The sequence below is a fragment of the Opisthocomus hoazin genome, chromosome 4, assembly GCF_030867145.1.
Source record: "Opisthocomus hoazin isolate bOpiHoa1 chromosome 4, bOpiHoa1.hap1, whole genome shotgun sequence".
In the NCBI taxonomy this organism is placed as follows: Eukaryota; Metazoa; Chordata; class Aves; order Opisthocomiformes; family Opisthocomidae; genus Opisthocomus; species Opisthocomus hoazin.
Genome location: NC_134417.1, coordinates 83,932,535 through 83,947,358, shown reverse-complemented (window position 1 = coordinate 83,947,358; position 14,824 = coordinate 83,932,535). Strand labels below are relative to the sequence as shown.

The 14,824-nt window shown below is 40.8% G+C and overlaps 1 protein-coding gene across 2 annotated transcripts in view; it reads right to left on the bottom strand.

Moving 5' to 3' along the window:
• PTPRN2 (protein tyrosine phosphatase receptor type N2) overlaps window positions 1–14,824 on the bottom strand; it is a 707,013-nt gene that overhangs the window by 439,001 nt on the left and 253,188 nt on the right. For both annotated transcript variants that reach the window (XM_075419758.1, XM_075419759.1), the window contains one exon: window positions 10,101–10,263. In XM_075419758.1, coding sequence (XP_075275873.1) covers window positions 10,101–10,263 — 163 coding nt within the window. The remainder of the gene's footprint in view (window positions 1–10,100; window positions 10,264–14,824) is intronic.

The following is a 14,824-nucleotide window of genomic DNA, read 5'->3' as shown; positions in this document are numbered from 1 at the left end:
TCTTCAAGGAGGAAGTCTTAAATGCACAGGAGCAGGCTGTCCCCATGTGCCGCAAGACAAACCTGTGGGGAAGACAACCCTGGCTGAACAAGGAGCTGTTGCTGGGACTCAGGAAAAAAAGGAGGGTCAATCACCTATGGAAGAAAGGGCAGGCGACTCCAGAGGAGTACAGGGGTCTCGTTAGGTCACATGGAGAGGAAATTAGAAAGTCAAAAGCCCAGATAGAACTCAGGCTGGCCATTGTTGTAAGGGACAAAAAAAAATGTTTTTACAAATACCTCAACCACAAAAAGAGGGCCAAGGAGAATCTCCATCCCTTGTTGGACTGGGGGGAGAATACTGCCAACAAGGATGACGAAAAGGCTGAGGTACTTAGTGCCTTCTTTGTCTCAGTCTTTAATAGCCAGACTGGTTATTCCCAGGGAACACAGACCCCACTGCTGGAAGATAGGGATGGAGCACAGAATAAACCTCCCATAATCCAGGAGGAAGCAGTTAAGGACCTGCTATGCCACCTGGATGCTTACAGGTCTATGGGGCTGGATGGGATCCACGCAAGAGTGCTGAGGGAACTGGCGGAGGAGCTGGCCAAGCCACTCTTCATCATGTATCAGCAGTCCTGGCTAACAGGGGAGGTCCCAGATGACTGGAAGATCGCCAATGTGACAGCCATCTACAAGAAGGGCCAGAAGGAGGATCCCGGGAACTACAGGCCTTCCAGCCTGACCTTGGTACCAGGGAAGATTATGGAGCAATTCATCCTGAGTGCGCTCACTGGGCATGTGAAGGACAACCAGGGAATCAGGCCCAGCCAGCATGGGTTCATGAAAGGCAGGTCCTGCTTGACCAGCCTGATCTCCTTCTATGACCAGCTGACCTGCCTAGTGGATGAAGGTAAGGCTGTGGATGTCATCTACCTGGACTTTAGTAAGGCCTTTGACACTGTTCCCCACAGAATCCTCCTGGAGAAACTAGCTGCCCATGGTTTGGATAGGTGTACTCTTCACTGGATAAAGAACTGTCTAAATGGCAGAGCACTGAGAGTGGTGGTGAATGGAGTTAAATCCAGCTGGCAGCCAGTCATGAGTGGTGTTCCCCAGGGCTCAGTTTTGGGTCCGGTCTTGTTTAACATCTTTGTCAATGATCTGGATGAGGGGATTAAGTGCTCCCTTAATAAGTTTCCAGATGACACTAAGCTGGGTGGGAGTGTCGATCTGCTTGAGAGTAGGAAGGCTCTGCAGAGGGATCTGGACAGACTGGATCGATGGGCCAAGGCCAACTGTATGAGGTTCAACAAGGGCAAATGCCGGGTCCTGCACTTAGGTCACAACAACCCCATGCAACGCTACAGGCTTCGGGAGGAGTGGCTGGAAAACTGCCTGGCAGAAAAGGATCTTGGGGTGTAGGTCGACAGCCGGCTGAACATGAGCCAGCAGTGTGCCCAGACAGCCAGGAAGGCAAATGACATCCTGGCTTGGATCAGGAATAGTGTAGCCAGCAGGAGCAGGAGTAGGGAGGGGATCGTGCCCCTGTACTCGGCACTGGTGAGGCCGGACCTGAAGCACTGTGTTCAGTTTTGGGCCCCTCACTACAAGAAGGACATTGAGGTGCTGGAGCGTGTCCAGAGAAGGGCAACAAGGCTGGTGAGGGGTCTAGAGAACAAGTCTTATGAGGAGCAGCAGAGAGAGTTGCGTCAGGGAGAGGGTTTAGATTAGATATTAGGAAAAATTTCTTTACTGAATGAGTGGTCAGGCATTGCAATAGGCTGGCCAGGGAGGTGGTTAAGTCACCATCCCTGGAGGTGCTCAAAAAACGTGTAGATGTGGCACTTCGGGACATGGTTTAGTAGGCATGGTGGTGATGGGTTGAGGATTGGACTTGATCTTAGAGGTGTTTTCCAACCTACTATTCTATGACTCTATGACTTCTACAGCACTTGTATCTTCAAATCATTTTACAAACAGTTAATCTTTACAATATAGCTGTGTGATAAGGGAAACTATGATTTCTGTGTTAGACATGGAAACTCTGTCACTGCATTCTACATAAACTGATAGGCTGTAGGTAAAGGCAAGTGTTAGGTCTAAGAATTAAAAAGCATGATACTGGCACTAGAACCTTCACTTGCCAAATTATTTATTCAAAAATTAAATCACAGGTCACGTTAGATCATCAGACAGTGTATTTATCCTGCAAACAACTTGACTGTAATTTTACCAGGCTTTGTAGCTATAATTCTGTTAGATCTTCAAATGTATGGGTACCAGTCCTCCCAGAAAAAAATAGCGATCTACACTACATTTATAGAGGACGGCCAACAGGATAGAGTATACAACATCTTGTTTTATGTATTTAAATTAGAATGGATGGATCACAAATTGGGAATTTCTTTTTTTCTCTCCACTGATCATAAAAGAAGTTTAGGCTGATTCGCACCAGTACAAATATGGTATTTGGTCTAAATTCTACTCCAGTGCTTATGGAGTTTTGTTTATTGTGGTTTGGGGTTGGTTTGGGTTTTTGTGGTTTATTTGGTTTGTTGGTTTTTGTTTTTTAGGAGGACTTTAATGTCTCTTATTTTACTGAAAAGAGCCATGGAGGGAAGAATTATCCAAAACCTGAAATATTTTGGGGGATTTGAGGCTTAACTTTTAGTCTACACTCTACCGAAAAACTATTGCACACCCTCAGAAAAGCTATCTAATCTGTCTGTGAAGTAGGGGCATTAGTTCTTCCATACTTTGTAATGGCATTAGGTAAATAAAAACATCAACGCTTGTGAGACATTCAGATATTACTCTAATGGTTGTTGTATAGATATGCTGGCAGACAGGAAATTCTGTAGCTTTAGGGAGACACTCCTTTATAAATTACTCCTGATATTTTGATGGAAGTGTTTATGCATAGAGTGAATTAGATTTTTCTTATTTTTACATAATCCCATGTATATGAAATAATAAATTTTACATTTATATCAGCAGAATTTAAATGGATACATTGCAGAAGGGTTTTAGACTTTCATCAGTCAGCCATCAAATCAATTTCTAATGATCTTCATTCAGTACTGTATTTTAATCAGTGTTAGATAAATAAGGGTCCCACTTTTTTGAATTAAAGCTCCAGATTAAAATGAGCAATGACTGTGTAATTTCTTACTAGTTAATCACAGTAATTATTATTTGCAGATAGGTTCATCTTTGAGCACTTGTGCACTCAGATTTTCTAAAATAAATAATAATCCTTTTTAATAATTATCACACATCCTAATTGTTTCAGGATATCAGTTACAAAGCATTAAACAAGTGATTTTCAACCCAGCAAAGCTATGAGTACTCTTCTCTGAATGTAAAAGGGGAAAATAGGTGGAAGGTTCCTGCTTGTACCTAGGACTAAAACATAAGGTTTACCAAAGGCCTTGTCTAACCTTCGTAACCTTCTACATTCCAGCAAACTGACTCTGCCACAACTGTTTTTATTTGCACTTTCTCCACTCTCAGCATTACAGAATCACAGAATGGTAGGGGTTGGAAGGGACCTCTATGGGTCATCTAGTTCAACCCCCCTGCCAAAGCAGAGTCACCTACAGCAGGCTGCACAGGACCTTGTCCAGGCGGGTCTTGAATATCTCCAGAGAAGGAGTCTCCACAACCTCCCTGGGCAGTCTGTTCCAGTGCTCCGTCACCCTCAGAGGGAAGAAGTTCTTCCTCATGTACAGACGGAACTTCCTATGCTTCAGTTTGTGCCCATTGCCCCTTGTCCTGTCGCTGGGCACCACTGATAAGAGTTTGGCCCAGTTCTCCTGACACCCACCCTTGAGATATTTATAAGCATTTATAAGGTCCCCTCGCAGCCTTCTCCTCTTCAGGCTAAACAAGCCAAACTCCCTCAGCCTTTCCTTGTAGGGGAGATGCTCCAGTCCCCTCATCATCCTCGTAGCCCTCTGCTGGACTCTCTCCAGTAGTTCCTCGTCTTTCTTGAACTGGGGAGCCCAGAACTGGACACAGTACTCTAGATGAGGCCTCACTAGAGCAGTGTAGAGGGGAAGGAGAACCTCCCTCCACCTGCTGGCCACACTCCTCCTAATGCACCCCACGATGTCACTGGCCTTCTTGGCAGCCAGGGCACACTGCTGGCTCATGGTCAACTTGTTGTCCACCAGGACGCCCAGGTCCCTCTCCACACAGCTGCTCTCCAGCAGGCCCACCCCAAGCCTGTACTGGTGCATGGGGTTGTTCCTCCCCAGGTGCAGGACCCTGCTCTTGCCCTTGTTGAACCTCATCAGGTTCCTCTCTGCCCAGCTTTCCAGCCTATCCAGGTCACGCTGAATGGCAGCACAGCCTTCTGGTGTATCTACCACTCCTCCCAGTTTGGTGTCATCAGCAAACTTGCTGAGGATACATTCTCACGCCTCACCCAGGTCATTGATGAAGAAGTTAAACAAGACTGGGCCCAGTACTGACCCCTGGGGGACACCACTTGTCACCAGCCTCCAACTAGACTCAGCGCCGCTGATGACAACCCTCTGAGTTCTGCCATTCAGCCAGTTCTCTATCCACCTCACTGACCACTCATCCAGCCCACACTTCTTGAGCTTCCCTAGGAGGATCTTATGGGAGACTCTGTTGAAAGCCTTGCTGAAGTCTAGGTAGACAACATCCACTGCTCTCCCTTCGTCTACCCAGCCAGTCATGTCATCGTAGAAAGCTACCACCTTGGTCAAGCATGATTTCCCCTTGGTGAATCCACGTTGACTACTCCTGATAACCTTCTTTTCCTCCACTTGCTTGATGATGACCTCCAGGATAAGCTGCTCCAGCATCTTTCCTGGGATGGAGTTGAGGCTGACTGGCCTGTAGTTTCCTGGGTCCTCCTTCTTGCCCTTTTTAAAGATTGGAGTGACATTGGCCTTTCTCCAGTCCTTGGGCACCTCTCCTGTCCTCCAGGACCTTTCAAAGATGATGGAGAGTGGCTCAGCAATGACATCCGCCAGCTCCCTCAGCACTTGTGGGTGCATTCCATCGAGGCCCATGAATTTGTGGGCGTCCAGATTGCTGAAATGATCCACCACACAGTCCTCCTCAACCAAGGGAAAATCATCCCCTCTGTAGGCTTCCTCTCTTACCTCCGGGGCCTGGGATTCCTCAGGGCCTGCCTTGGCACTGAAGACTGAAGCAAAGGCGGCATTCAGTAGCTCTGCCTTCTCTGCATCCTCTGTCACCGGGACACCCACCTCATTCAGCAGCGGCCCCACATTGTCCCTAGTCTTCTGTTTGTTATTGATGTAGTTGAAGAAGCCCTTCTTGTTGTTTCTGACACCCCTTGACAGATTCAATTCCAGGTGGGCCGTGGCCTTCCTCGTCGCATCTCTGCATGCTCTGACAACATTCCTGTATTCTTCCCAAGTGGCCTGTCCCTCTTTCCACATTCCATAGAGCTTTCTCTTCCACCTGAGTTCCGCTAGAAGCTCTTTGTTCATCCATGCAGGTCTCCTGCCTCCTTTGCTAGATTTCTTTCTCAGGGGGATGCACCGCTTCTGAGCATGGAGGAAGTGATGTTGTCCTGCTGGTCGAACAATTGGCCATACCCCTCTGCCAGCCATACCCCTCACTTTATCTGTTTCCTTTTCCCTTCATGATTCTGTGAAAACCTTTTATTAGTGTATTAGTATTAACTTCATTGGTGACTTCTTTGACATAAAGAATGTGTTTTTTTCCGAAGCCTTTGCTTTAAAACTTATGAGAATATCTGCGACACAGAGAATTCTGTAATCACAGTATGTATACATAAAGTCTACCTTGAAAATGAATGAAAGTAATTAAAACCAAAAGAAAAAGAAAAAGCAGAAAACGGATGAAACTCCCTGAAGACTCCGAGATAATAAATTTTCTCTCTTCCTTTCTACAGTATGTACTAGGGCCTGAATAGCACAGCAGCCTGAAGAATAGCTTAGTAGCAGGTAGGACCCATGCCTGAAGATCTCAGAAGTCAAGTCAGGGGGAAGGAATAAGAGCAATAACACACATCTTATAGACCTAAAACCCTTATCCATAAACCAGAGACCAGCGTAAGTGCAACAGGCAAGTTCCTTACTCCTACAGCCTAGAAGGTTTCACACAGGAGCCGATGGAGCTCCCAGCCCCAGAGTGGAGCTGGGAGATCAAAAGAGCAAGGAAGACGGTGTCCAGCCGTGTGGTGTAGTGGACATGACTGCTGCGTGCTTTAGCCACTGTGTCTGAAATAAGCCCAGTGCAGTGCTGTGTTACCAAAGCCGTGCACTTTCGCCAGCCTGAGGCATCAGAAATTTCACAAGTCAGGCTACCAGAAGGCAAGAGAATATGTGAAAATGATAGCTAGTTCAAGAAAAAAGCGAGCAGTTCCAGCTAAAAATAACAACAAGTTCAAGGAGAAAAACAAGCATTTCCAGGTGAGTTCTTTTGATTTTCTCTCTGATTTTCAGGCTTTTAAACACATTTGGATCACATTTCAAATCTTTTCTCTTTCTGTGATGACTAAAAAATTAGTCACTTAGACTTTTTAAAAAACTATAACGTAAGACAATTTCTCACTGTCTTGGCTAATGGCTGGTGAAAAGTAGACAACAGGAGTGTATGTTTCCATACTGATCATTTTTGCTGCCTCTTTTATTTGTTTTGTTGTAACAGCTGCTGTGGACATAGCCATTTTTTTCATTTTCCACCTCCGTTATTTAAAGATTTCCTCAAGGTTTCCCCCATGCCTCTACTACGCAGACGCTCACACAGAGCTTACCAGCAGGGCTGCCTTCAGCAGCAAAGCATGCAAGCTCTCCTTCTACAGCTGGTTAGCTTTAGTAGTATCAGCTATCTGCTGTCCCTTTGAATCCAGGAAAGTCTATTCTCAGTTTCTGTAGGAATGTCAATGTGTAATGGTTTTTCAGGGTTTAGGGTTTTTTTCTGGAAGAGATGGGTTTGCTCTAACTGGAGCCAAGGAGAGCAGGGGAATTCACACGTGATTTGAAGCCTCTGGATTTCTTGACTCTATAGATAAGATAAACCGAGGTATCTCACTACGTGTATGTGCCTGGTTATACGTTATTTTCCATACTAAGTCCAGGTTTGGTAGAAAGGAATCACAAACACTGATAATTCAGCATTCTGTGAATGGTAAAACCTTCATTAAGCCCAAGTGGGGGAAAAAAATCTCAAAACCAAAAAACCACCAGCTAACGCTTAAGTAAGAAATGTCACCAAGTGCCCATTTTCTGAACAACTCGTTTCAGCCGAACTGAAGTGCAATGTCCTTTACAAATGTAATCTTCAGGTAACAGACCCACCAAGTCTTCTGATCTACTGCGATTTATCCACCGGCAGAGTCATTACCAAGTGGCTAGATAACAGCCTGCAGTAGATACTGTCTAAATAGTGAGAAAAAGCTCTAAGTTAGCGACGAACTTCAAGTGTTTCAAAAATCAGTCCAAGAAGCTCTTGCAATAAATGGTAGACATTACAGGAATTCTGGTGCATCACGTGATTTAAGTTTAATGGTGTTATTTCTGTCCATGTTGTATCAAGACTCAAGCTGATAGTTGTTTGAACAAGGGAAATAGGAAGAGAGTTACCTGTTTTTGGTTTTGCCGTGTCTCATTTTGTAACTTTGTGCATAACTGTATGTCTGCTCTCTACCTGGTAGTGTTGAAGCTCTGTAGCTTTATTCTGACAGTACATGTAGAAGACAGTAGGAAAACTAGGGACCAAAAGTTTGATGAAAAATATTTAAGTTTGGATACTAAATAACTCTTTTGGAGTATAACCAATATTTTAAATCTTCTTTGTCTTTTTTCTTCCTTTCTTTCACTCTTGGCCAGAATCTTCTGATGACAGTTCTGGAACAAATCAGCATTCACTCAGGAAGTCTGCCTAGAAGCACTAAATTTCTGCGAAATTCAGCTATACTTCATAGCAGGCAAGGTATCAAAGCAACCTGAGTAGTGTTACATCTCCTACTCACCGACAACAAGAATGAACTGACAGAGATAAATATACACTTGAAAGAAAATTATTTTTAAGAAGGGCAAAGGTCCAAAAGCTGTAATTCTAAGTTTAAGCAGGGTAAAGTACCTCTGTGTTACCCTTATTCTTAATCAGAAAAGTGAAAGAAAGTTAAAAAGATAAGATCTTGCTAGGATTATTTAATGTAGGTTCATAATTTATCCATATATGAGACACAAAAATAAGGTACCAAGATTTTCCTGAACCACGCAATTAAAGTAATACACCCATTTTCAATTTCAAGTGTTATGACCATATGAAATGTGGCTCCTGCAGTTCCTTTCCTTCCTACTTTTTCCAAATCATTAAATTTTACCTTTTTTCTGCTTCCTGTAGTAGCAAAAATACTGTATTCTCTTTTGTTTAAATGTTATTCCATTAATGAACCAATGAATCAAGGTACAAACACAGTGCTCCTCTTCTTTCTTTTTAAAGATAGTAGTTGCATTTGCAGAGGACAGGGAAATGTCTGCAGGATCATTTACAGTTCATGATTGATGATGAATTTTTAAGACGATTTTCCCTTGTTCTTATTTTAAATTGTAGGTAACACGTCTGACTCAATGTTGTTTTAAAATGCTCCTTAGTAAACAGAAGTGTATGGTTTGCTCCTATGCGTGCTTCATTTCCAGATTTTCTCCTCTTCATCCCACTCCCCTAGGCTTCAGAGTACCCATCTCCATGGCAACACTCGATAAGGTCAGTGGGTGGTGTTATCACAGCATGCTTCCCCACAGAAGGTCTCAGCCATATGGATTATTTATGAACTTGCATGACAGCACCAGACCCACTGAAATACTTCTTGTGCAAGTTTTCTTGTCTCTGAAAGCCAGGATTCAAAGCAGAGCATCCTCACTGCGGTCCACACCCATGAGTAGAGAGTGGAGGAAAAGTACCACGAAGGTGGTCACTCATCCATCCCCAGAGTTGCCTTGCCACTGCCTGCAAATTTCTCTTACCCCGACATACGCCATAAATCACATACTATATATGCCAATCAGTGAAACTGGAAACTCGCAGCTTCCGACAAGAATAGTAACATTTCAGTTGTACCATGACTAAATAGTTGATCCAACTGATACTGTTGCTGGGAGTTGCTGTTGCAGATACACTGCAGTAGTTCTGTGTCTCTTGAGTTAGTTTCTGGAAAAAACTAGCAGTTTGGCTTTGACACTAGATTTTCTTTGCCTGATATTTTCCCTAAAACTTCAGTATAGCTTCTAGCCAAAGTGGTTGCTTTTACACTGTACTCATGCAAATAGCACATATCAATTTTTTGAAAGGAACACTATAATAGCAGTCTACTTCTTTAGAACAGGAGTGCTTTGGATAAACATATTTTCTGAGCAAAAGGTGTACGGCTATATGGGCCTGTCATATGCAACCCCTTCATCCAATCATTTTTATAAATTTATCAATCTCCTTTTTGGAGTGAGATAGATTTTCTCTAGGAAGAACAATAATTGGGTTTGTTCTCAAATAGGCATTTGTGGGTTTTTTTAACATAGCCAATACTTGAAATTTAATGGTTATAATTTATCTTCCTAGCTATCCGTATATTTATAAAATATATATATAAACCCTAATTGGTCATGATAGGCCTCCTTTGTGATCAATAAGACGTATGAAATGTTGTGGCACAACCCATCAGATCAATTATCAATATCTGCACAAAGACTATATTAATTGTATTCTAAACACCATAAACACCAGAAAGAAATCACTGGGTAGTTCAGTCAGCTTTCTGGAGAGCAGCTGAGATGCTGTAAGAAGACTTTCAGATCAGCCAGTAAAGATGTTACCATCTTTATCCCACTCTTCCTCCTTCCTCGCATATAATCCGTCCCAAATTCGGCTAAAAGGCTCCAAATAAGAAGAGCTCTGTCATTTACAATGCTGAAGCTGACTCATCTCATTTGGAGAGAACTTGGTTAGTGCAGCTACAACAATCAATTGGAGGAGGCAGTGAGAAACAATGTTTGGTCTTAAGATAGAAGGGAAAATTGAAAAATAAGGAGAATTCAGAGAAGTAACCGAAATGGCAGAATGTAGGAACCACATTAAAAATACTACCTTGACAGAAGCTTTGTCATTTGTCTTCCTTGGATACAAATTTGTAGCTGCAGACTGGGAGAGAATACCAAGATATTTAAGATATTGCTGAAGAGACTTGGCCAAGTTCACATCATTTTCCAGATTGTGATTTCTTTCGTTATCTGCATTCTGTCCCAAAGTCCTGCACAGTAAAAGCAAGGTAAGAAAGTTACCAGCCTGTACAACGTGCAAAGTACCCAACTAAAAGGGCACTGCAAATCACTGAAGTTACTTCCATACATAACAAAAACTTTATGTAAAAGCTTACAATCACAAAAGTATAGAAAATTCAGTTGCAGTAAAAGCCGTCAAAAAATCTTGCAATATTAACAATTCATTGCATGAATCAAAGTTAATGATCCAACTGTAAATCAAATAAAATGCCTACATCAAGGCAAAGACATATTTGGAAGAAAAGAAAATGCTTGTAAAAAGAAAATATGCATGATTAAATTGCACCCCAAAGAAATATGAGATTGTTCTAAGATTTAAAAAAAATGCTAGATGCTGATGAGATTTAATGTCATTTTGACCCTGCACCAATTTACAGAATACAGTGAGACTTGTGGATGTGGAGAAAAAACTGAGCAAGTCAGCTCCAGCAGAAGGCTTAAAAAGGGAATAATAAGATGGAACAAGTATCTCTTCCGATCTTCTCTTTTGCCTGGGATTCACAGAATAGTGGTGTTCCCTGGCTGGTGTAGACAGATCTTGGTGACGTTTGCAAAGAAAAGCTAAAAAAGTGATTAAACAACAGCAGTGCAGAGGTGCTTATATGGGATTCAGAGCGCTGTGTGCAACCAATCTGAGTTATTACCAGCTCTGCTCATCTATCTCAACAACATGTCAATGATGATGATAATTTAAATGTCAACACCACTAACTACTTCATTCCTTGTGCAAGAAAGAAGAGAGAGTGTTCCCAGGCTGCTTCCTTCCCTGTGAGTGACACATTGTTTTGAGGGAAATCACCTTTTTGGTGTCACCATTTCCTACCTGCATGCCCATGCTCTTCTTCAGTGAAGAACAATTCCAGGTGGAAGAGCCTTCCAGCTCAGGGAGATGAGTTATCATTTAACTTTCAATACCTTCATGCCAATGCAAGCAGAATTTTATTCTACCAGACCACGTCATGGTTCTTATGTAGGGGCACAGCTTGAGAGAGTACCGTTATGTCATTTTCCTAATCTTAGGCTTAATTACATTACTTACAAAGTAACAGACTTCCTTCCATGCTCACAGTTGTATCAAATGCGTGTCCTGACTAATTTCATGCCAATAAATATAATTAATAATCTAATTTGCTGTGGTGGCATTGCAACCAATAGTTGCTCACTTTGAAGTATGAGAAAAATCTTCAACCTCTCCCCAGCATAAATCAACCAGCTACCCATCAGGCACACAAACTCCAGGAAAACTAAGGTTGACCGCACAGAGCACTATAGCCATCTTGATATAATTCACCATAAGTCTTGCTTCCTCCGCGTGCAGTTCATATTTTTCTCTTATTCCAGAGCTCTAAATTCTGCCTTATGATGGAGGGTGGACCTGCAGGTAAAATTATCCACCTCCTTTTCAACTTAAAGCCAGAGTAAAACTGTTCTACAGTTTAAGAAAGAGCTGGGCAACATGTTTTCTGCTTCAGTAGAGATGAGCTAATCCACAGAGTCTCAAATCATAGAAGGTATCCCAGTTTCAAACACTCATCTTTCATTCATCAGTTAATTCCAACATCTATCTTCTCTGCTCTTCACTAACTTTGCAAAGAAAGGGAAAATGGAAATACCAGACCAAATTCTGCCCTGAGAATTTCCACTGGAGCTAATAGGAACTGAATGCGCAGATAAAAGATAGGATTTAGGTTCGCTTTTCAAGCCATTATTTACAGTATATAATCACTCACACTGGTGGTAGAAGCAAAATCTGGGGCCATAGATTTCTCATTTTTTTTATGAGGACAGTAATTGCACTCAAATTGTGTTTAAATTCCACATTAGATGTAACACTTTATGCTATAAACTTTTAAACAATTAAAATGTAAAAGTCTAACAAAGCATTACATTTCATTTGATAACGACTTTAATAAAATCCTATGAATACATCTGAAAGATTTTTAAAAATTTTTTTAGCTCACAAGTATGTCACTGTTGTTCACCTTGTTAACACAGAAAGTAAAATACATTAAATGAGATATTATTGCAACTGAAATAAAATATTTCTTTTAAATTTGACAAAGTGATATTGGAAAATGGATGAAAGACAAATACATAAAAGCACCTGGTGAGTAGGAGACACGACTGTCAGCTGAGTTCTTGTTGTGCACTTATTTGGAAGTATTTTCAGTTTTAATTTGTTCTGAAAAAGGACTTTGCATACAATGAACTTCAAAGACAATAATATTTAAAACTATTTATCCACAGCAATAGTTATGTATTTCCTACAAAGCCCAACACTTTAGAAGCTTTTGTGTGGAAATATCTAAATCACTGATCCTCAGATATTTCTAGAATGGTCTCAATTCAAAGATACCACCTTTTTTAGAATAAAATTTCTCCGTTTTAAATGCTGTGAGAATATCATTAGTGACTTAATGATGGTTTTATTATGGAAATAATGCTATATCCCCTTTCATACATTGAAGTTTGCTGGAAACGTTTGTGGTTTTGCCTAATTGCACCAATGAACACAACTGACATTTATTCCCTCTGTGCAGAATGGACTTTTATCCTTTATCTTGGATCCTCTTTCAAGAGTGGGTTTTTTTTGAAATTTAATAAGGGCCCAGGAAATACCATGTACACTCCAGTTAGCCACCAAAGAAAGAACTTTCATCTTGAAATCAAGCTCCCAGTTTCGGCATTTTTTTTAAGATGTAATCCATGTCTTCTGTTCCATCAGATTTCTTGTGCACTAATTTAGCCTAAGTCAATTTATCTTTCAAGTGTCTGAGTCTATTTTCTTACTCTCGCTAGCTCTGTGGGGATTAATGACTCATTAGTATGACTTTATATTGTCTTATTACACAAGTAATAAAGGTCTTCCTGCCATAATGTTTCTTTGATAATTAGATACCTACACTAAGTTGCTTTTTTAATTATTTAATTATCTGATAAAATTTTAGCAAGCTCATTGAGCACACTGGGCACATAGAAAACTTGATCAGAATCTACACGATGCCAGAAAAAAAGTTCCTGCTGTTCTCTGACCTACAGAATATACTGCAAACGGACAACCTGAAAAATCAATTAATGCTTTAAGCTGTTGGCACATAAGATAATGCTTTCAGAAGCACAGCTTGGTAACTTCAGAAAATCTATCCACAATAGTAATTGCTATATGTAGAACACATCTGAAATTCTGATGTTCCTAAAGCGTCAACACACAAAATGGGTTATTTTGTTAAATGTATAGTTCTGGTTAAAAATGCAAAACAGCTCAAACCTTATCACAGCAGGAACTCCTAAAAGTGATCATCTGTTCTCCGTCTAAAACCTAAATTATTTCTTATACCTTCTTACACATTTTATTTTTATACAACTGTGAATCTGAAATACTGCAGAATACAGTCTCGATCTTGAGGAAATTTGGCCTATTTTTTCTTACTCTCACGAATAAAAGTTTTAGATACACTCATTCTAAAAAAAAAAAAATCCCCAGTAGATATTCAAAATCATTTCTTATACCATGTACAGAGAGTAATCCGTACAGTAATGGCATTCTGTGTATCAAAGCAGTGAAAACGTGTTTATGTATTCAACCACATGTTGTTATCACTTTTATGGAAGTCTATAGATCAGTACCTTCTTTAGAAGTTAAGTTTCTGCCTCACTGCACTCCTGAAATGTACGGTGTTGTGTTTTTAAGGAATGCTTTTGAATCAGCAAATATGTGAAATACAGATTGAAATTCTATGAATTAAATCAAAACAAACCGAGGCAAACACAGCTGAAGCCACTGGGCAGTATCAATTACACATCATTTTTATTTCCATAAAAGAACAATCTAGAAAAGAAATGGTTCTGCAGTATATGCAAAGCACATACTGTGGTATATGCAGATCTAAAGTCTAAAATTCAGTATCTTGCCCATCAAGGCAAGAAGCTCAAGCTTTATCCCACCATGCAGAAAGTTTTCTAACAAGAAGCACTTTCTTTCAATTTCACTCCTTTTGAGACTGCATTTCTTAAAATCATGTATGAGAAAACAAAATTTACCATTTTTAACATTCTTAGAATTTTATGCATTTTAAAATTTTCTTCTGGGGTTTGTGTGGTTGGGTTGCACTTAAAAGCCTATGGGACAGAACAGGTAAAAGAGCACATTTATACACGTATCTTTATAGGAAGATGATATAATTGCAAGTCCTACATCCATACCACTCTACAGAATTACAGATGTTAAGTCTCTTGCCACCAATAACTGCTAAGTCACCCCTCAATATCTTTCAAGCCACAAGAAAAATAGCTTCTATAATGCAAAGAATAGATAGAAATGTCCCAACACTGTTTTCTGTCATGGGAACTTGCATGGATCTCTCCTTCCTGGACAAATTTTGCAACTAAAGCTGAGAATCTGTGGACTTTAAATCAATTGCAGCTATGCTTTGGAAGAATATGAGTTTGAAAATATAATTAGTTGCTCAGAATGTCATTCAATACTTCTTTTTGTTTCTTTTTGCTGGCTTATTCCAGAATAAAATGTCT